General features: G+C 36.0%; 1 protein-coding gene across 2 annotated transcripts in view; it reads right to left on the bottom strand.

Annotated features, from left to right (window-relative positions):
* Positions 1 to 6,787: 6,787 nt before the first annotated feature.
* The window catches only part of ATAD2 (ATPase family AAA domain containing 2), a 65,628-nt gene continuing 48,564 nt past the window's right edge, over positions 6,788 to 23,851 (bottom strand). For both annotated transcript variants that reach the window (XM_069466022.1, XM_069466021.1), the window contains 9 exons: positions 22,994 to 23,129; positions 21,486 to 21,682; positions 20,764 to 20,923; positions 17,968 to 18,090; positions 17,707 to 17,850; positions 11,773 to 12,165; positions 10,182 to 10,315; positions 7,823 to 7,951; positions 6,788 to 7,041 (listed from right to left, as the gene is read on the bottom strand). In XM_069466022.1, the coding sequence (XP_069322123.1) occupies positions 6,997 to 7,041; positions 7,823 to 7,951; positions 10,182 to 10,315; positions 11,773 to 12,165; positions 17,707 to 17,850; positions 17,968 to 18,090; positions 20,764 to 20,923; positions 21,486 to 21,682; positions 22,994 to 23,129 (1,461 nt within the window). In that variant the 3' untranslated portion in view covers positions 6,788 to 6,996. The remainder of the gene's footprint in view (positions 7,042 to 7,822; positions 7,952 to 10,181; positions 10,316 to 11,772; positions 12,166 to 17,706; positions 17,851 to 17,967; positions 18,091 to 20,763; positions 20,924 to 21,485; positions 21,683 to 22,993; positions 23,130 to 23,851) is intronic.

Below are 23,851 nucleotides of genomic sequence, written 5' to 3'. Positions count from 1 at the left end.
GTTAGTAACAGAGAATCTCTAACCAAAAAATCTTAACCAATAAAGCCCATCTGTTCTTAACCCAACAATTTATCTAACTGCTGGCTGCTCTCTTCTTTCATCACTATTTATATATAAATATAGTATTTCCCGGTATTTTGTACTCATTCCCAGAGCTGGTAAAAAACAAAACCAAACCCCCACAACCTTCTAGTCCTTTCTGGAGTCATTTTGCTGACTATGCAAAGCTTAGAATACACAATTAGTAATCAAATGGCTTTCAATCTCATAAGGATGCCCAATAGGTAAATAATTCACTGTACGCAAACCAAACTGAAAACTTTTTTCCTATCCTTGGAATGAGATGAATCTAACAGAACCAGATTCTAAAAATATAATCAAGATGATCTTGTATCTTTTTAAAAATTAAATACTATTAGCTACTAGATCCTACTCTGCTTTCCTGAAGTATGGGCTTCCCTCCACCATAGCCCGTTTGCCTCCATTTCCTACAAAACTCATTTCTTCCTATTCTGCTCTCATAATCTTCTCTTATCCTATCTATTTACGCAGGCGTTAAGTCAACTGATATTTATTTAGTGTCAACTATGACCCTATTATGGTAGGTGCTGGACCTATCATCATTATACAAAACAAAACAAACTTAGTGCCTGACCTTAAAAAGCCTATGATCTCATGATGAGACAGACATCAAATACACAAAAATTTAAAAATACATGGTTAAAAATTATGAAATGTGTCATGTAAAAATAGTGGGGATTAAATTAGAGAATAAAATAGAAAATCTCATTTAGATTGAAGGGGTCAGGAAAACTTCTCTAGGACAGTGACTTTTATGCTGAGAATGAAGGATAATGAGTAGAGGCTGGATAGGTACAGGTGGAGGGAAGAGCATTCTAGACAAAAGGAACAGCATGTGAAAAAGCTCAGAGGAAAGATAAAAGAACTGAAAAAAGGCCAAGTGTGGCTGGCCCATTCCAGCGTGAGCCAGGAGGAGCAGGGAAATGAGGCTGAGAGATGGGCAGGAGCCATAGAAAGATCTCCAATGAGATACATTGTAGGAAGGGCTGAAGCAAATGATGACATCATATCTGAGTTGCTTAAGAGAACATTCTGGCTACTGGGTGGAGAATGGATGGGAGAGGGGCAAGGACAGAAGCAAAAAGACCAAGCAGGAGGCTTCTGAAGTTGTCTAGTGGTGATAGTGGGGTGAGAGAGTGAGGTGGAGGGAATAGAGAGAAGGGGAGAGAACTGAGAGGTATCACAGAGGCAGAACACTCAGGACTTTGTGATGGATTGGAAGTCGAAGGAGAGGGTAGCTTTGCATTTCTGATTTCAGCATTTAGATGGATAGTGGTGACATTTATTGATATAAGGAACTTTGGAGGAGCATCATGTTTCAGAGGAGGATCAAAATATGTGGGTCTGTAGTTCAGAAAAGTGACGTGGCCTGGAGATACAAATTCAGGAGCAGTTGAAGCATTAAGTATCCCTTGTATGTGATGGGTCGCCTCTCTTGCTGCTTTCAGGATTGTCTTTTGAAAGTTTGACTATGTTTGTCTTGGTGTGGATCTCTTTGAGTTAATCTGACTTGGAGATCATTTGGTTTCTTGGATGTTTATTTTCATGTCTTTCATCAAATTTGGGAAGTTTTCAGCCATTATTTCTTCAAACATTCTGTCTGCCCCTTTCTCTGTTCTTCTTGTGGAACTCCCACAATGTGTATGTTGGTCTGCTTGATGGTGCTCCACAGGTCTTAAGCTCTGTTCACTTTTCTTCAATCTTTCTTTTCCTCTGTTCCTCAGACTTGATAATTCCCATTGTCCTACTATCAAGTTTGCTGATTCTTTCTTCTGCCTGTAAAAATCTGCTTTCAGTCCCTCTAGTGAATTTTTCATTTCAGTTATTATACTTTTCAGCTCCTGAACTTCTTTGTAGGTTTTCTGTCTTTTTATTGTTAATAGTACATATTCCTGATGTTAAGGACATACATTTTTCACATGAACAAAGAATAAAAGTGGATGCAGACAAGCAAAAGGGGTAGAATATGGAGATATCTTGTTCGTCCTCCATTCTTTTTTTTATTTCAAAATATTAAGGGGGTACAAATGTTTTAAGTTACGTGGATCACTTTTGTAATGCTTGAGTCCTGGCTAAAGGTGTGCCCATCACCCAAAGCGTGCTCATAGTACCTGTTAGGTAGGTTTTTGCCCCTTCCCTGATTAATTTCCACTGAGTTTTACTTCCTCTATGCACATATGCCCATCTGTTAGTTCCAATTTAATAGTGCATACACGTGGTGTTTGCTTTTATATTCTTGACACATTTCACTTACCAGAATGGCCTCCAGTTCCATCCAGATTATTGCAAACGGTATTAATTCATCTTTTTTATGGTTGAGTAGTCCTCCATGGTATATATATGCCACATTTTGTTAATCCACTCATGAACCGATGGGCACTTGGGGTGATTTCACATCTTTCCAACTGTGAATTGGGCTGCAATAAACATTCGCGTGCAGGTGTCTTTTTGGTGAAAAATATTTTTTCCCTTTGGGTAAATACCCAATTCACTCTGCTTTCTGCTCTGGAAAGCTGACCATATGGATTACAGCAATGGATCCCCAAACTTTTTGGTTTTTGATTGGGTTTGGGTAATTGGAAACCCTAGCAAGAGTTTGAAGGAGAGAGAGAGAAATCAGGGCATTTATTCTCCTGATTCACTCCATGTAGTGCTGCCTGGGGCTGACAGGATCCCTTGATTGAAGGTCATTGCTTTTCTCAAGGTGGCAGATTACACAAAACTTCCTTTAGGCTTTAACAACCACTCTAACTCCTCATCCATTATAGCCTAGGGATGATAACTAACCCCAAGCTACTATTTATCATTTCCCTGCACCCATAATCCTTCCTTGAATTATCCCAGTTTCAATATGCTGTTTCCTAATACCCAAGTGGAACTCATGCACAACATGTATAACAGAGGAAGGTGCAAGAATGTCCTTAAAGCACTGCTTACAATCATCAAAACCTGGAAACACTCTAAATGCCCAACAGTAAAGTGGATTAATAAACTGTAGTTTACTCACAAAATTACATAGCAGCCAAAAGGAATTATCTACAATATGCAATACTGTGGAAAAATTTTAGCAAAATAACATAGAGGAAAAAAGGAAGCTTGAGAAGATATCATACATGCAGTAGCATGATACCCTTTCTATAAAGTAAAAATCTAATATTGAAAAATGTAATTTATGGGAACACAGGAAAGCAAGGAAATTATGAATGATTCAGGATTTTAGTTATCTTGGTGTGCAGTAGTAGGGGTGAATGTGTCTGGTGGTTGAAGATGTGGTTAGATATAGATTATCATGGTCCTGATTTTCCTTTTGAGAAGCAGGTTTTTATGGGTGTTACTAAAAATAATTAACTAAAAAGGGGGGCCATACATGGATCAGTGATGCATATGTCATGACAAACATTATTATTAATCCAATTCTGTATACTTAAGGTTCAGTTTTAAAAGGGGGAGGGGTGGTTTACATAGGGAGCTATGAAAAATTAGAGGAAGGCCCCAATTTAGACTGAGGAATCGGATATCTTCCTGGACCATCTCTAATGTCTAAAGTAGCCAAGTGAAAGGTGAACTGAGGGTGTGTGGGGAAAGTTATTGCCAGCAGAGGAGATAGCCTGAATGAAAGCCCTGAGGGGAGAAAAGCCATTGTGTTTATAAAATTGCAAACAGTTCACGTTGGTATAAGGTTGTATTCATTTTCTGTGAATGTTGTAACAAATTACCGCAATCTTGGTGGCTTAAAACAACAGAAAATTGGCCAGGCGTGGTGGCTCACACCTATAATCCTAGCACTCTAGGCAGCCAAGGTGAGAAAATCTCTTGAGCTCAGGAGTTTGAGACCAGCCTGAGCAAGAGTGAGACCCTTTTTCTACTAAAAATAGAAAAATTTAGCTAGGCATGGTAGCATGTGCCTGTAGTCCCAGCTACTTAGGAGGTTGAGGCAGGAGGATCACTTAAGCCCAAGAGTTTGAGGTTGCTGTGAGCTAGGCAGACACCATGGCACTCTAGCCTGGGCAACAGAGCAAGACTTTGTCTCAACAACAACAAAAAAAAAAGCAAAAAAAAAAAAAAAAAAAAAAAACAAGTGTTAAGTTTAAAATTTTGATGAAATTCAAATCCTCTAATTTTCCTTTTGTTGCTAGTGCTTTTGGTGTTGTATGTAGGAAACCATTGCCAAATCTAAACAAGGTCATGAAGATTTGACCTTGTTGTCTTCTAGAATTTTAGTTTTAGCTCTTAAATTTAGGCCTTCGGTCCGTTTTGCATTAATTTTTAAAATGTAGTATGAGGTAGGGATCCAACTTCATTCTTTTGCATGTGGATATTAAGTTGTCTCAGCACCATTTGTTGAAGAAACTGTTCTTTCCCCATTGAATGGGCTTGGGCACCCTTGTCGAAAAAAATCAACTGACCATAGGTATATTGGTTTATTTCTGGACTTTAATTCTATTCCACTGGTCTAAACTTATGCCTGTACCATTGCTTTGATTAATGTAGCTTTGTATTGATAATAAGTTTCAAAATCAGGAAGTGAGTCATCATCTTTTTCAAGATTTTTCTGAGGCTATTTGGTGTACCCTGCAATATCATATCAATTTTAGCATTTACCCTGTTTTTCAAAAAAGGCCTTTGGGATTTTTATAGGAATTACATCAAATCTATAGATTGCTTTGAGAATTATGGCCATTCTGCTAACATTATGTCTTCTAATCCATGAATATGAGAGATGTCTTTCTGTTTACTTAGGTCTTATTTTAATTTCTTTTAGCAACATTTTATAGTTACAGTGTTTAAGTCTTGAACCTTCTTGGTTAAATTTATTCCTAGGTATTTAATTGTTTTAGATGTTACTGTAAATGGAATTGCTTTCTTAATTTTCTTTTTGGATTGTTCATTGCTAGTGTATAGAAATACAACTGATTTTTGTATGTTAATTTTCTATACTGTAAGTTCGCTGAATTCTTTTATTAGCTCTAATAGATTTTTTGTGAATTCTTCCTACATATAAGATCATGCCATTTGTAAAAAGAGACAGTTTCACTTCTTCCTAGCCAATATGGATGCTTTTATTTTTATTGCCTAATTGTTCTAGAGATTGACTGCACTTTTGAGCAAAAAATGAGAAAAAAACATTTTAACGTTGCAATTTCTACATGGTTTTCAAATTCCACATAGCAATGTAGACATATCACTTTTGAAATCTGTAGAAAGTGTCTCATGAAAAGGATAGGGAGGGCTGGGTGTGGTGGGTTACACTTGTAATCCTAGTACTCTGGGGGGTTGAGACCAGCCTGAGCAGGCGCGAGAGACTCCAAATCCTACAAAAAATATAAGAATTAGCTGGGTGCAGTGGCATGTGCCCGTAGTCCCAGCTACTACGGAGGGTGAGGCAGGAGGATCGCTCGAGCCTGGGAGTGTGAGGTTGCAGTGAGCTATGATGATGCCACTGAACTCTATCCTGGGGCAACAAAGCAAGACCCTGTCTCCACAAAAGAAAAAAAGAAGAAGAAGAAAAAAAAAAAAAAAAAGGACAGGAAGCACTTAGTCTTTGTATCTAAAGAAAACTTACCATATAAACATTCTAGTGTCAACAGCATTTAAAATTATGCACAGTAATATATGGAAGAACAGATTTTGTACTTCTTTTGCACTAAATTATCTTTAGTATGTTTTAAAATACTGAAGAAATAGAAACAAAATTGAGAAGTTTTCACCTTCAAAATTTATTATACAAGCTATACACACAAGTGAAACCCTAGTTATAAAAGATGCATCTGGAAGAATAAGTTATAATAAAATTCAACAAAAATGAGCATGTAAATGTATATCTACAGGAATATACACAAATTTAAATGTTCTCAGTGACTGGCATTACTTTATGCATTACATAAGACAATATCTACTAATTAAGTTATCTGATTTACTGGGTTTTAGAAGGCCTTAAATATAATATCCAGATAAATCAATAACAAAAGGCAACTCCACTCTGAACTACATTACAATCCAGAATCTTATTTTGGATTATCATTCACTATGCCCTTTGAAAGGTTTCCAAGAGATGTTATTTTACAAAATAGTATTAGAATGACTTCCCCCCAAAAGCATATGCATGGAGGTGAATGGTTTTAACTTTAAGAAAGAAATGTATTTTTGGTATCATTAATACAAAATTTATAATATTTATATAATTGTATATAAATGGTATCTATAGAATATAACCTAAATAGTATTTTAGAAAGATATAAACAGTTTTCAAATATAAAAACTTTGTGCTATTAAAAAGATGTTTAACAAGGTAGTTATTAAAGTAAACCAAAAAATATTTAAAATCTTTATTAACTCAAATTAGAATTATAAAAATGTTTATCTAAAAACACTAATTTTGATATTCAAGTACAGAATTGTGGTACAGCCAAAAGTTGTTCAAGGACCCTCCCTCAAATGACTTATACAAGCTTTTAAGTGAATGGACAAGGTACACTAAAGGCAGATGAAAGGGCATTCAATAAAACAAAGATGACAAAAAAGATGGCAAAGACAATGGTTAAATAAGTTTCTAGTCTGATATAAAAACTATTTTTAGGAAGGATAAAATTAAAAGTGCTTAATACAAAAAATTTTAATGTTACTAATTGCTCTTAAGTGCCATAAAACAGGAGTTATCAAAATAACTTCTTTATTAAGAGTTGGCCAAACTTCAACTACTATTACTATAGTGCCTTGTTCAAACTTCTAACATTTATCAGTTATCTTACACATGTAATTTATCTTACATACGTACATAAATATCAGGAAAGTTTAAATACTTTTATTTTAGTCTTTTCCTTAAAGATGCAAGATATCATACTGCATCAGTTACATGGACATGACAAAAATGAATTAAATAGGAACTGAACATAAAGAATACTTGGTACCATGACATCATGATCTGGAACAAATGAAGTTTTCTACCTCTTGCTCCATTTTCTAGATAAAGGGTAGGAAGAAAAATTATTAAGTTTCAATATGGAAAAAGCTAAAGAAATATTATGTCAATACTGTTTTTTTTTTCAGTGAACAACCTTAAGGATATTCATGTACATATCTGATAATGAAAATTTAAACATTTAGCCTAGTATTTAAGACTATCACATAAACTGATTTCGCAGATGGGACATAGTTATTTAAATGCCTTTGAAATGAGCCCAAGATGCATTCATTTTATGTTAACTTCAAATAGTAATAATCAAGGTACAGGTGAACTTATTAATATTTTATACTTTGTAGGTACCAGTATTATCTATATTATACTACACAGTTACCATAGTATACTTTAGTAGGTATATTAAATACTATACATATTATATACTAGTGAGTATCTAGTGGGTACCATTTAATATTTTGTAGTTACCAGTAATATACACATGTAGGTATCACTTAACATCTCTTTTTAAAAATTAGTACTCTAATACCTAGTATAAAGCAAGATTTATACTTAAAAGGAGCTACATATCTTCATTAACACACAAAATAAAGAATATTCATAGTTTATGTTCCACTGTATCAGACACAAACTAATGAAAAGCCTAGATTGAAAAAAATACTGAACTCACCCTTACCTAGAATTCATAATCCACATATTAAAAAATGGTCTTTAAGTTCTTATAATCAGTTCCTTATATAGATTAAATAAAGCCTTACCAAGCTTATATAAGTGATATATTATGTGACAATAAGAGCATTAGAAAGTTTCAACTCAATAGTTTACCTGAATAAGTGTTGTTTTATCATAGTCACTGCGATGCTGATAAATACACTGGCTGATTACTGCATACAAATTTTCCAATTGAAATATATTGTATTCTTGACTTTTTTTAACAACAGTCTTCAAAAGATTCTAAAAGCAAATATGAGTAAGTTTACATATGTGAGAGAGGAATTCCCTGAGGCAAGATATTTAATTTCGAAGATTTGGGGAATTGTTATCACAGAAGCCAGAGAGAGGGCAGACCAAGCCATCTGATGAGACATTTGATGAGCAGTGGCTCTGACATTTAAATGTAGTTAACATTATCTGTAATCCTGGCCTTGGCCCTGTGTAACTCCTATTCTAAAAACTATTACTAAGGAGGTTGCCAATTTCAACTCTAACCCTGAGCCTCTACAAACAAATTAAAAATTAAAAACTAACCTCAAATTAGATTAATAGGGAAAAAAAGCAATGTTTTTGCAGGGTATTTTATAGCAATATAAGTACATTATGATTAATTCCATTAAAAAAGATACTATATAAATGGTGAACTACCTCACAACTTCAGGGTTCTTCTTATATAAAAAGGATTTTCCATCTGCTCAGTGTTTTTTCTCATAAGTAAAATGGTGGACTCACTAGGATTTATGTAATTCTTCAAATCTGGCCCTATCAGGATACGTCATTACCTCATAATTAACAAAAACATACCATTACAGTTAAGTAAACATCAACTAGAATGGTCATAGGTAATGGTCATAAAAACAATATATGGGGCCAATAATTTAGACTAGTCTGTTAAAAACTATAAATTAACAAACATGTTAGTCATCTCCAACTAGTGCCTTTATGCAAATGATTCTATAGCAAGTTTATCCTCTCATAAAAGGTCATTATGTATTGCATGCCTAATGGATACACTGCACTATTACACAGTTCCTTTTCTGGTGGGGAAAAAGTACAAGTTGAAATAGTCTCAATAGATGGCTTTCTATAATTGACTCAAAATGATGTATCTGTATTCTGAGCAGAACAAAGTTGTAAAATTTATAAAAACTGATTAAGTAGAAAAATAACTGCCACCCCTTAACCCCAAACAACATAGTGAACTACACAAAGTTCCTATCTCAATATGGGGATACCATTTTTATGGTCATGAGATTTATAGGAGCTTATATTAATAGTTTCACACACACTTTTAAAGAGATTTTTCAGAGAGATTAAAGTTTTTTGGGAAGAAACTGCTCCAGGAATATTGCTGCTTTCTTAAGTACAGACATCAAGTTCTTATTAGCTCTGCTCCATTCAAAAGAAAGGCTTTCCTGAGTCCACTGTTACTAGCAGGTTTACCTTGTACTTACAGAGCAGATTTCCCTCTAAAATTCTTATCTATACAAATAATTTCTATCTTTGCATATAGCTCTATACATCAAAAAATTTCAGCTGGGCATGGTGGCTCACACTTGTAATCCCAGCACTTTGAGAGGCTGAGGCAGGAGGATTGCTTGAGCCCTGGAGTTTGAGGCTACAGTGAGCTACAATCGTGCCACTGTATTCCAGCCTGGGTGACAGAGCAAAACCCTGTCTCATTAAAAAAGAAAAACCAAAAACCAAATAAATAAACAAAAATAAACCCTCAACATTCTCAGACTTGAAATGTGGCCAAAATAAAACAGGTAAATTGTAATTAGGATGCAAATTTGTTTACTTTTGAAGTAAAAGGGCAAAAATATCAATCTTATTACAGATGTATGTTAAGGCAATTGCAATATATCCAAGTTGTTAGTTGGGACCATAAGACTGTTGTTCAGAGGTATCAGGGTGGAGAGTTCCAGAGGTAGGATCACCCTTACAGAAATGATGGCTATTCCAAGAGTAAAAAAAAAAAAAAAAAAAAATAGAGCCAATGGTTAAGAAAAACCCTGAGGAACTGATAAAAGTAGTTGAAGGCAAAGATGGTTTAAGGACACAACAGTCAAAGAAAGAGTTATCAATAGTCAAATGTTAGCGATATGGCAAGAAGAATTCACTTTAACAAAGGCAATTATTATTAGCTATTAGGGTGTCACTTTATTAGAGTGCTAAGGATGAAAACCCAACTGAGAGGATAGAAAGGGAGAAAGAATGAGCAACAGATAACCTGCAGCATATCAGAATCACTTACCTATTTTCCCTCTGGTTCTTACCACAGATCCTCAGATATAATTCCTAATTTGGAACAGGGGAAAGAGAAGAGCAGTAAAGGGAAGCTGGGAGGAAGAAAAAGTTTTAGTTTCTCATGTAATTCCTATGTAGCCAGACTGCCACTAGTCCATAATCCAGTGTTTGGAGATTACTAATCTGTTCAGTGAAAGCATTATGATTTCAATTTACATACTTTTAATCGTTCATGGTCCACAACAAGTGAGGGTGTTGGTTGAGAAAGAATTGCCAAAGCCTTTTCAACACTGATGAGCTGCTGCTGTTCTACTTGGGAACGCCTAGCTCGAGTCATTCGCAGAACACCCATGTCTAGAATGAAAAATTAAATACTATTATTTGGTCTACAGACATTATAATACCTAAAATAAATAGTAGGCTGATTAACAGGGCATGTTTTCTAAGGACACAAACACCGATTCTGGCTTATTAACTCTTTCTGTTATAAGATTAAGACACTACCACTCAAAAATTAAGGACAGTTAGAAAATTATTTCTCAAACTGAGTATTTCAGGGGGATCCTCAACAGGTCAGGCTGTCTTCTATTTAGGTACAAGTTTTACAAAATTTTAAGATCTGGAAAGGACCTCAATAATCTAGAATAAGAGTTGCAAACTACTACCCATGGGCAAAATCTGGCCTACGACTGTAAATGAAGTCTTATTAGAACATAATCGTGTCCATTTTACCTACCTTCAATGTAGCTTTCCCGGCAGGGTTGAGTAGTTGTGACAAAGACCAAGAGTGTATGGCCCCTGCCCAGTCTAAAGCATTTACCACCTGGTATCTGGCCCTTTAAACAACTTACTCATTGATAGATGAGAAAAATGAAGCAAAGAGAGGTGAAGAGACTTTTCTAAGGTCATATATCTAATTGTTGTAAGAGCCAAGACAGGAATCCAGATCTCCTGATATCTAAGTCCTACTAAATAATGTCCTTTCAGAAAAAAGGTGATGATAAATGAAAATAAAACTGATCAAAACAAAACAAATTAAATATCCACATTAGAAAGGCTATACCCTAGTCCATTATTGCTGATTACTCAAACATATCAGAACTCATTTCAAGGAAGCCCTTGTAAAAGGCTAGTAACCTTCAGCATATAAACCACTGAAGAAAACCAGTCTCATTAACCAGCTTTGACCCCATTACCCACCTTTTTGCTTTGTCTGACTAAACAAATCTACTGCCAAAGGCTCAAGAAGATCCAAATGAAGATAATTCTAAATGGAAAATTTGGGGAGTAGGATCATTGGAGTAAATACAATTTATCTTGGACTTAACCTATTATAAGGGATAAAAGAATGATGGGGGTGGGTAAGAGTTGTTCTATATCACTCAGGAGGAATCACAGAAAGCTGCTCATCTTGCTTAAAAATAAAAGGGTATCCTGCCAGCTTTTTAAAGCTGTATAGCCAGGTCCTGGGCTATATTCTTTAGATACATTATTAGATTCAATTCACAAAATATCTCACTACCCAGCTACTATCTACCCCAATTTTGCAGATGAACAAACAGGCTGACAGGTTAAGTATCTTGCCCATGGTCACAGGCTACTAAGTCCAGGTCTGTTTGATGCCAACGTACTTTTAACAACAGTGATTTACTAGCTCAACAATAAGTAAAGATAATGCTATTTTTTCTTATTAACACCCGCACTCTGAGGACAAGAAAAAAAGCAATAAATTAAGATGTAATTAGTTGTTCATGAACTTTGAGACATCTTTTAAAATTAGTAAGTTGCTTTTTAAATAGAAAAATACTTGCCTTTTGCTTCATTTTCATCAGAAATATCTATTGTCTGAGAGCTAGAAGGATCTCCATTGCAAGCAATCTTATCTTTCCTCAATTCTGTACATGCCGTAGTCTTCCTAGATTCTTTAAGTTCATTCTCAATATTATAAGCACTTGAACTATTGTTTCCCAATTCTAGATTGCTTTCAGAGGCATTTTGCTGCTTCTCATTTTCTTCCATTGAAGACTCTCCTGTGTTTCCATTTTCATTGTGGTCTACACTTGTATCTTGAGTTTCCTCTGTATCACTCTCGATTTTGTCATCAGCATTGTGGCAATCATCCTTTGTCTGTGAAATCTTCCGTCGCTTTGTTATGGTGCCTCCATACCACTTCGACTTTTTGCGAATTTTTCTCTTCAACTGAGCTTCAAGGAATTTAAAGAAAATTGGTGAATGAACATTCAATAATTTCTCAGTTCTAAGAAAGTTATTCTGAAAGAAACCTGAGATATGAAAGGATAAGGAGTTTGAGAAACCACAGTAGTTTTGTATGTTTAGAATATAGAAACAGCAGAGTATTGTGAGGAGAAGGTGAAGTGGGCAAGGCCCAGATCATAAAATGACCTGTCATTCTAAGAACTTTGGATTTTATCTTGAATAATTTTATAAAGGGCTATGACATAATCTACCTGACACATATTTGAGAAAGATCACTTTGGCAGCAGTATGAGAAATGAACCAGAAAAAGGGCAAGAGTTAAAATAGCCTATATTTATTGACTGTTTACATGTGCTAGCAACTTTTTTAAGAGACACATCTATGTTGCCTAGGCTGTAGTGTAGTGGCTATCCACAGGTGCAATCACACTGCTCTATAGCCTCGAACTCCTAGGCTCAAGTAATCTTTCTGCCTTGGCTTCCCGAGTAGCTGAGACTACAGGTGCACAGCACCACACCCAGCTAATACTAAGAATTCTTCTAAGCGCTTTATGTACACTTACTCATTGAAATTTCATCTTAACCCAATGAGGTTTGCTATTATTATCACCACTATTACATAGAGAAACTAAGGTCCAGAGAGGTTAAATATTCTGTCTAGACTAGATGGAGTATAACCACACTGCAATAGTCATGGGAGAAATAGCAAAATTTAGGTAGCAGAAGTGACAAAGGGAGAATGGAGGATAGATTTGAAAGAAATTAAGTAGTTTTCATAGAACTTGGGAAGATAACTGAATATTGAGGGGTAATAAAAAGGTGAGAATTAAGAATGACCCCAGGCCAGGCACAGCAGCTCACTGTAATCCTAGAACTCTGGGAAGCCGAGGCAGGAGGATTGCTTGAGCTCAGGAGCTCAAGATCAGCCTGAGCAAGAGTCTCTACTAAAAAAAAAAAAAAAAAATTAGCTGGGCGTGGTGGCACATGTCTGTAGTCCCAGCTACTCAGAAGGCTGAGGCAGGAGGATCACTTGAGCCCAGGAGTTTGAGGTAGGCTGTGAGCTAGGCTGATGCCATGGCACTCTACCCAGGGGAACGAAGTGAGGCTCTGTCTCAAAAGAGAGAAAAAGAAAAAAGGGATGACCCCAGGATAAATACCACTGTTCAATGGTACTGTACTTGCCAAAATTTATATGGATAAAGAGGTGGCAGTTGATTCTGAAACACCTATGGTAGCAGTCCCTTCAAATTACCAGGCTGAGTGGAGAAAAGGAAACAAGGGGTACACAGGCTTTTTGTTCACCTTCCACTTTTGATTGATGCATAACATGTATATAAAGCACAGCTGACCCTTAAATAATGTGGGGGTTGGAAGCACTGACTTCTGCCACTGACAATTTGCATATTTTTGACACCCCCACAACTTAACTACTAATGGGCTACTGTTGACCAGAAGGCTTACGGATAATATAAACAGTTGATTAACACATATTTTATAGTTGTATTATATACTGGATTCTTATAATAAAGTAAGCTAGAAAAAAGAGAATGTTATTAAGAAAATCATAAGGAAGAGAAAATATATTTACTATTCATTAAGTGGAAGCAGATCATCATAAATATCTTCATCTATGTCATCTTCATGTTAAATAGGCTGAGGAGGAGGAGGAGGGGTTGGTCTTCTCTCAGTTATGGCAGCGGCAAAAGAGGTAGAGGAAGTAGAAGGGGAAGCAGGAGAGGCGGGAACACTTAGTATAACTTTACAGAAATATGTCGTAATTTCTGATATTTTTGCTTTTTCATTTCTCTAAAAATGTTTCTATATGGTGCCAATCCTTCTTCCTTAATTTCAGTGCCTGTATCATAGAAGGGTCCATATTGTAAAAGAAGTCAAAGGCAGTCCTGAATAATCAGAATCCTTCTGCCAGATTGTCTAATGTCAATCTGTTTTCTGGCACTGCTTTTTCTACATTGTCTTCATCATCAGTTTGAAAGCACTCATCTCCATCAAGTCGTCTTCTGTTAATTCCTCTGTTGTGGTGTCTATTTGCTCTTGAATTTTTCCAAGATCTGTATCTTGAAATCCTTTACACCCAGCTTTTTTGCCTTATCTACAATCTCTTTCATGATCTCCTGGATTGGCTCTGTCATAAACCCTATGAAGTCATACACAACATCTGTATTCTCCAGCAAGAATTTATTGTTTCAGGCTTGATGGCTTTCACAGCTTTTTCTATAACAACTATGGCATCTTCAATGGTGGAATCCTTCCAGACTTTCATGATGTTCTATCAGGGTTCTCCTTCTGTAGTACTGACTATCCTTTTCCATAGAGTCCTGTGTGTAATGAGCCTTAAAAAGGTCTTTATGATCCCCTGATCTAGAGGCTGAAATAGAGATGATGTGTTTGGGGGTAAGCAGACCACTTTGATATCTTCGGTTTTGAACTTATGGGGTTCTGAGTGGCTAAAGGCATTGTCCAATAATAAGAAACTGTAAAAGGAAATCCCTATTGGCAAAGTAATTCCTGATTGTGGGGACAAAACATCAATGGAATCAATCTAGAAAAAGGGTTCTCATTGTCCAGGCTACCTCATTGTACACCAAAAAGACTGGCAGCTGCTGTTTATCATTTATTTCCCTTCAAGGCTTGGGGGTTAGCAGCTTTATAGATAAGGGTAGTCCTGATCATAAACCTGACTTCATTTGCACAAAACAGTACAGCTGGCCTATCCCTTCCTGCTTTAAATCCTTCCTTTCTAATAAATGACCTTTCCCTTCAGTAGAATAGGGCAATTTTTTCCCCCCTGAATAGGGTACTTTCATCTGTATTAAAAACCTGTTTAGGCAGATAGCCTGTATCCCTTCTCCCTCATGACTTTCTTAATGGTGTCTGGGCCCAGTGATTTTCTTAATGGTGTCTGGGAACTTGTGTGCTGCTTCTTGGTCAGCAGAAGCTGTTTCTCCTGTTATCTTGACATTTTTTAAGCCACACATCTTTCTAAAATTATCAAACCATCTTTTGCTGGCCTTAAATTCTTTTGCTTTAGATTCTTAACATTTCTTTTAAGTTGTCATAAAATGACTTCACTTTTTGTTGAATCATATTAGAGTCTAAGTCTTTCTTATAACAATTCTGCACTCATATAAAATCTGCATTTTTAATATGACAAGGTATTTCACAAAAAGTATATGGTTTTTGCACCTGCTGATGTAGCTACAGTGATAGCTTCATGAACTTCCTTTTTTTTTGAGACAGAGTCTTGCTCTGTTGCCCAGGTTAGAGTCATCATAGCTCACTGCAACCTCAAACTCCTGGAGCTCAAGTGATCCTCCTGCCTCATCCTTCCAAGTAGCTGGGACAACAGGTGCGTACCATCATGCTAAGTTTTTTATATTTTTTGTAGAAACGGTGTCTTCTATGTTCCTCAGACTGGTCTCCAACTCCTGGCCTCAAGCAATCCTCCTGCCTTGGCCTCCCAAAGTGCTAGAATTACAGGTGTGAGTCACCGTGCCTGGCCGCAATTTCTGTCTTTCTTTTTTTATAGTGGTCCTTAGACTGGATTCATTTATCTTGAAATGGTGGGCAACAGCAGGAGCAGACCTCAATCTGCAGTACATAACAAGCAATTTGACTTTTTCTTGTAAGGTCATGACTTTTCTTTGCTTCTTGGGAGCACTTCCAGCATCACTAGTGGCACTTTGTGTGGGTCCCATGGTGTTATTCAAGGTTTATGGTATTACACTAAACATGATGAAAAATACTCATGAATGTAAGAGATCACTTTTTACTGTGATACACTGGAGAGATAACTGCTTACGTTATCTCTTTGGAGATGATTAGCATCACATGGTTTTAAGCAGATATAACACTTGAGCTCATCACAAGAGCAACAGGAAGTAGTTATGAAATTATAACAGCAGTACAGTATGTACTATAGTTAATTTTATACAGTTATGATTTAATAATGAATTTTTACATTTGCTTTCATTTCTCTCAACTGCAAATGGCATTATATAAAAAGTGTGCATCAGTTTTGATAAATTTTAACTTTTTATAATAGATTTGTGTATGTTTTATGGTAGTAAAAGATAAAATAGACTAGTGTCTACATGTATTTTATGCATTCATGACACAGTTTCTCAACTTTTTAAAATATTTCTAGGCTACGAGGTTCATCTGCAAGTTTTTTCAGAGTGTTGTAAATCTCCCAAAATTTTTCTGATATTATTTATCGAAAAAAAATCCATGCATAAGTGGACCTGTGCAATTTAAACCCATACTGTTTAAGGGTCAACTGTACTCTAAACATCAACATACAGTTAATATCCACAAACAGAAGTAACTCATGTAACCAGCAACCATAGCAAGAAACAGAACATGTACCAACACTCCAAAGTTATCCTCGTTCTAGTCACAATACCCTAAGGTAAACAACATTCTGATTTCTAACATCATTTTTGCCCATTTTTGACTTTATATATGAATAAAAACTACATATTTTTCTTAAATTTACATTATATCTAAAAGTGTGCCCAGGATTCATTCTACATTATTTGGGAGTTTCATCCATACTGCTGTATGTAGTTAAATTTAATCATTATCACTGTTACATAATAATCCATAATTTCTATTCTACTGTTCACAGGCATTTGAGTTGTTCCCAGCACTGGGCTACTATGAATATTGCTTCTTTGAACATTCTTGTACATGTCTTTGAGTGGACATAGTATGTGTAATCCTTATGGTCATATAACTAGAAATGGATTGTTTTAAGGGAGCCAGTTTCCATGTCCTCAATTTCCATCTATATATATTTGCTTAAAGTTGACCTGACTGAGAGCATTCTGGCAGTGGAGGCCTATTGCTAATTCTCCTTTCTCATTCTCCCTTTCCCAGCTGCCTCTTCCCATTTTTATAAAAGAAAGGGGGTGGGGCTTACTCTTTTATCTATCTCAAATCAATCACCCCAGGATGGACAAACTTGTAATACAGTAAGGGAAGGTTCTAACCTCAGCATGCATACACGCACGCACGCACGCACGCACACACACACACACACACACACACACACAGAGAAAGAGATCTAACAAGGCAGTGGAAAATTATGGCACCAAACCCTGAGAAAACAAATGAATAAGAGAGGCTGAGCAAGTCTGACATTCATGGGGCTTACAGAACAAAAATTGGAATTAAGGGCCTGCCAAGGAAGGTAGGCCTTGAAAAACCCCACAGGTTTTGGGCTGCTACCTCTGGAGTTATACCATAAAAATAAAGGGGAATAGGAAATAGGCCAGAATTTACAGAAAATAAAAATCAGTTTCAAATCAATCCACAATTAGATGGTAAACTGGGATTGCAAGTGGTACATTAGCTTGGACTTATTTTGAGAATGCAAAGTTGCCTTAATATTAACAAAATCAATGTAGTTCACTACATTAATATAAAGAAAACTGAGGGAGAAAGTGAATGGGATTAGAAGAGAATAAAGGTTACAATTTCAGAAATGAAAATTACCCGAGTGCTTACCAGGAGTGCTGCAAGCCATGGGAGTATTTGATGTCTTTAGCTTTTCATTCTGCTCTGCATCTGATTTTTTATCACCACCAAGAGTGGAATTTTGCTTTGGTATCACATGGTAGTAAGATGGCGCATATTTGGAGGAGCTGCAACCTTATAAATAGACGTGAGATATCAAGAAGGATTTCCAGATTTCAAAATTATATGAAGGTTTAAAGTACTCAATACATATCTGAAGCATCTTTTTCTGATGCCAAATCATTTTCCTACCTCTTTTCTTTCTAGATTCCTGGATTTCTTCACAGAGCTGTTCAAAGTCTTCATCAAGTTCTTCTTTAATTATGGCATAGGCAGTATCTCTTAAAGCACAGGCCCTATGCCTAATAAGACGATCTATAAAACGAGTAAAAAAATACAATTCTTAAATTTCTCTTTTTAATAATTTACCAAAAATAAACTCAATATATTGGGCTAAGATGGTAGCCCTTGCAATTACTTTCACCATGAATAGTAAAAGTTATTGAAATTGTGTTATTCTGTTTTTAGCACTAATGTCCTGGACATCTATTACAACATGGCAGATTAAACCCAAACAATTCTATTGGTTTGCCCCATTCAAATCCCTTTTAAATATCAGGAAAAAAAAAAAAAAAGAATCAATGAATAGCAAGAGACTAAACAATAAAGATGCCAACAACAACAAACAGGTAAGGCTGTCAGTGTCATTAATGAATAAAGACTGTGGAAAAATTTTGAAAGAGATATAGAGGATGTAATTGCATTTACAGAGAAAACTAAGCTAAGACAATGAAACAGCAACCCTACACAGGAAAAACTGAAAAAATCCTAAACTCAAAGTATGAGTGCTGTAAACTGGAATATGCTTTAAGGCAGAAGACAGGTAATAAGTGAAAGTAAGATTGCTGAACTGCTGAATCAATACCCCTCACAGGACAACAGACTGCAATATTCATTCCCAGGTTGTGACTGACAGGTATAGCTACAAGAAATAGCTACAAGGAACGATGAAGGGGACTTCTAACAAGACATTGGGGCAGAATAAAGTCAGGGCGAAGTCTAATCAGTGGTTCTTAAACCCAGCAGCATCAGCATCACCGGCATCACCTGGGAACTTGTTAGAAATGCAAATTCTTAGGCCCCACATCTATGGAATTAGAAACCCCAGAGATGGGGCCCATCGATTTATATTTTAAGAAGTCCTTTAGGAGATTCTGATGCCCACTAAAGTTTGATTACCACTGGTTCAAATATTAGTAATTTAGCTCAAACTAATTTCAGATTGCTACAACAGACAGAAAGAAAAGCAGCAGCAACATGATTGCAATGGAACAGAAAAAGCCCTCTGTCTCCAGAGAAACTGCTTTCTTCTTCCTACATTTAAGGGGTGTTCTTACTGGCCTATTTCCCCCTGCTTACCTCTAGAACTATAAACTACAGAGAAAAGCCTAAGGAGGGTGAGAGAGAGGACTGGGAGGGGAAGAAAAGTGAGCTTTTCAATTGTTGAAGAATTTCTCAGTAGTTCCCTGTACTACTCAATCTAACTTATAAGCACTACCAATTTAAAAACAAAAGGCAAATATACTGGAGGAGAAAATGCAGAAAATAGAACTATTAAAAAAATGTTTTTGATCCACCGATAGAGTTAAGAACACTGCATCCATAAGAAAAGAACAGGAAGCTAGGAAAAAATAAGAACCTAAGAAAGAACATTTCTTAGAAATGAACAAGTTGCAGAACAAATATATCATTAAAAACTCTTTACTTTATAAATTTTATTTATTAATAGAGGCAGTTTAGACTATAGGGGGTATAAGCATAGAAAAAGGTCTGGAAAGATATCCCCAAACATAAGTGTCCACCTTTGGGAAAAGGAAATGGGGGACTTAGGTTTTTTTAATATTACTATTAAGTATTATATTATATTACTTTTGTAATAAAAATTATAATGGTCTTAACTAAGAGAATGTTTCAAAACCTATTTTTATTACAGAGTGTCTATTTTTCCATTTTGAGAAAGAGCACTGATACACAAAGTAAACAAGCTATTTTGTGTCTCATTACAACAGGGGTCTCCAACCTTTCTGGCACCGTGGACTTATTTCATGGAAGACAATTTTTCCATGGACAGGATGGGGTCAGGTGGGGTGGGGGTGCGGGGAACAGTGATGCAAGTAATGGGGAGCAGCTGTAAATACAGATGAAGCTTCACTTTGTTGCCTGCCACCCACCTCCTGCTATGCGCACCCCCCCTTCCTAACTTTTACATGGAAGATAATTTTTCCACTGACGGGGATGGGAGGGGGTGTAGGGGGCGGCAGCAGCTCTGCCATATGGGGCCACGGCCCAGGGGTTGAGGACTGCAGCATTAGAGGATATATTATGTAATTGTTAATAAACAGGGATTTAGGAGTGAAGGAAACCTGCATTCAAATTCTGCCTCTGCCCCTTCCTGGCATTGTGACCTTGAGCAAGGTTTTTAACTTCTCTGAACTTCCACCATTGGTAAATGGGGATAAGGCTGCTGTGAGAATTAAATAGCATTATGTATGTAAAATGTTTATAACATAGCACCTAATGGGAGTTAAATATTAAAACAATTGATCTCATGGAGACAGACAGTAGAATGATGGTTACCAGAGTCTGGGAAGGGTAGTGGGGAGGGGGAGATAAAGTGGGGATGGCTAATGGGTACAAAAATATAGTTAGATAGTTAGAATGGACAATATTTGACAGCACAATAAAGTGACTGTAATCAATAAGTTAGTGTATACTTTAAAATAACTAAAAGAATGGAATTGAATGTTCCTATCACAAATGATAAGTGCTTCAGGTGATGGATACTCCAGTTACCCTAATTTGATTAATACTCATTGTATGCTGGTATCAAAATGTCACATATACCTTATAAATATATACAACTATTATGTACCTATAATAATTAAAAATAAAAAAGTTAAAAAAAAAGCATCTGATATAAAAATCAACCCTCACTAAGTATTAGCAGCTCCTACTTCACCCCCGGAAAAAAAATCCACTAATGCTCACCTCCAGGATCTCTATCGGGATTGTATTCTAAAGCATTACTACAAATTAGATCAATATCTCTCAAATAGTCTTTCACAGTCAGATACTTGTGTAGATCAATTTTACTGATTACAGATGAAAGGTCCATTGGTTGCTTTATTACAGTGACATAATCAGGAACCTAAAATTCAAACAAATGACTAAATCACTAAATTAACTCTAAACAGAAAAAACACTTGAGTCAAGTTTCTCTGCCAGGCAATACACGGAATAGGGAAGAAATACATAAGAAATAAGGATAATACATTAACAGGAAACCTTTGACTCTATCTAATGCTGCTTATGTTTTGTATTTATTCTTGTTCATGGGCAGCTGTATTTTCCAGTAATATCCTGTATTTTCTCATCCAATTGCTGGCCACCAATGGCAACTTAAGACCTAGCTCTCTAGCTCACTTCCAACCATGTAGGTCATAGTAACATCAAGTGGCATTAAGATATTCTTAAATTCCTTCTATAATGTTTGGATTAGGCAGACAAAGTCAATTGTCTGAAGGAAAGGAAAATGTGTCACATAGCTTTTAAAGTCTCCATGTGCTTAGGACACTAATTCAGTACATGTTTTCCATATAGAGAAAACAAGTTCAGAGTGTAGACAAGGAACCACATAAACTATTCAAATATTCTTGGATTTTGAAGCATTATGGCCTAGAACACATTTGATCCAAAGATTAAGTTAATACCTCATCAGGGTCAACAGGCTTAGTAAATATTCGGAATCGCTTGTCAATAGCAAGTCTGTGTGTAACATTTCTTAAGAAAATCCTCAGTTCTCTAAATGTATCTTCTTCTTGCTCTTCTAGTCGTTTTACTTCTTCTGCTGTCAATGGTCTCGGCTCAGGTGGTGGTGCTACTGGGAGTACCTCTAAGGCCTGCAAAACTTCACATGAATGGAAGATTTTAGTTACTACTGCTTCATGATATTGAGGTGACAAATAATTTAGTGTAAAAAAGGCCAGGCTTTGAGGGGTTATCTTCCTTACATCTGCTGGGAATCCAAGGATTTGAAATACAAAAGTACTATCATAATCTCTAGCGCTATAGCCCCTCCAGAAATAACTGGTAACTTGTCATTTGGAATGCTAATTCCTAAAAGTCATTACCTCTGTTCCATTTTAAGATAATTTAAGAGGTTACTAAAACTTTGAAAATGTATTATTTCTAGGACAAAAATATTCTAACTATAAAAAAGTCTTCTTTACTGGTAAATTTTCGAACTAATGAAAAATGTGATGTTTCAAATATAACAAAAGTTTAATTCTGTTTAAACATACACAATGAGTATTCAGGATTAAAAAAAAAAAAAAAAAAAGGAACACGAGAGTTCTACCCCAATAAGCTGGCAATCTATTAAGGGAGTAAGAGATATAATGATATCATTGTAATGTCATATTAGTAGTATAAAAAAAGTGCAATGGGTCATAAAGCTAGAGATAATTTTGCCTAGATAAGTTAGGGAAAGCTTCATAATAAAGAAAAAGATGAGTTATACTAGAAGGACATGCAGTTCTTTAGGCAGAGATAGAAGCATTTATTGACAGAGCAAGCATGAATGAAATAATAAAAGGGTAGGAATATGTTGTGTATGGCTTAAAGATACAGTATTTTGTAAGATAAGAGGTGGCGGAGGGTGGGTGGGGGGAGACACAAGTGTCCAAAATGAGCTCAAAAAGATAGATTGGGGATATACTATGAAAGACCTTGTGTGTCTTAGGAACTTTAGCCCCTTTTAATGGGAAGCATAGATACTTTTATTTTGGAGACAAGAATCTTGCTTTGTTGACCAGACTAGAGTACAGTGGCATCATGATAGCTCACTGCAACTTCAAACTCCTGGGCTGAAGTGATTCTCCTACCTCAGCCTCCTGAGTAGCTGGGACTACAGGTATGCACCATCATGCCCAGCTAATTTTTTCTATTTTTTGTAGAGACAGGGTCTCGCACTTGCTCAGGCTGGTCTCGAACTCCTGACCTCAAGCAATCCTCCTGCCTCAGCCTCCCAGAGTGCTAGGATTATAGGCTTGAGCCACTGTGCCCGGCCAGGAAGCATAGAGATTTTAAGGAGGAGATGCATCGACCCATGACTAAAATTTCCAGCTTGTGTTATCAGGTAGATGTCAATGTCATTAACTGATATTTTATGCCCACTTTGTCAAAGTTACTATATATTAACTTTGACATAGGAACTCACCTGCTTTCTTTTTTGATATAGGAGGCTTAGCAGCTTGTTTTAGAATTAAATCTTCAAAAAATTTTGTCCGTTCTTCTTCACCTGGTAACTGGACATTAAAAATTTCTCCGTAATCACGGATAAACAATTCTTGTACCTTAAAAAAGAAAATAAATGCAATATACATATATGTATATATTTATGGATTTTATAGATGGTCTTTGCCCTACAATGGTTTGACTTACACTTACACTAGGCTATACAATGGTGTGAGAGTAATACACATTCAGTATGCTACTCAACTTATGATGAGGTTATGTCCTGATAAACCCATCATAAGTCATGAAGCATGTGTACAGTACATACATATATGTGGTATATATACACATGTGCATACCAAATGCATGTATCTATCATTTAATGAAACAGTAGGTTATTACACACATATTTTAATGACAATCCAAACTGTATAATAAAGAAATAATTTTTTAAACAAGTCTTTTAAGAATGCTGGATTTATGTATAAACCATGTTTGCAATTGATTAAGAACTAAAACTCATGAGATCTTTAAAACTCAAGAATCCGAACTACAATTAATATAGTAACTGACAAGATACATTTTACTTAAATGGTTTGCTGAGATAAATTAATCAGAACTCAAAGTGAGAAGCAAGATATGAAAAGAAGCAGTTGTTCAGTAAGATATAAAGGCCAGAAAATAAGTGTTAGCAAGGATATGGAGAAATTGCAAACCTTGTGGACTGCTGGTAGGAATGTAAAATGGTATAGCCACCAGTGTGGAAAATAGTATGGTAGTTTCTCAAAAAGTAGCATGCAACCCAGCAATTCTGCTTCTAGGTATAGAGCCAAAAGAACGA

Source organism: Eulemur rufifrons, chromosome 3, assembly GCF_041146395.1.
Source record: "Eulemur rufifrons isolate Redbay chromosome 3, OSU_ERuf_1, whole genome shotgun sequence".
In the NCBI taxonomy this organism is placed as follows: Eukaryota; Metazoa; Chordata; class Mammalia; order Primates; family Lemuridae; genus Eulemur; species Eulemur rufifrons.
This window is presented reverse-complemented; position numbering and strand designations above follow the sequence as displayed.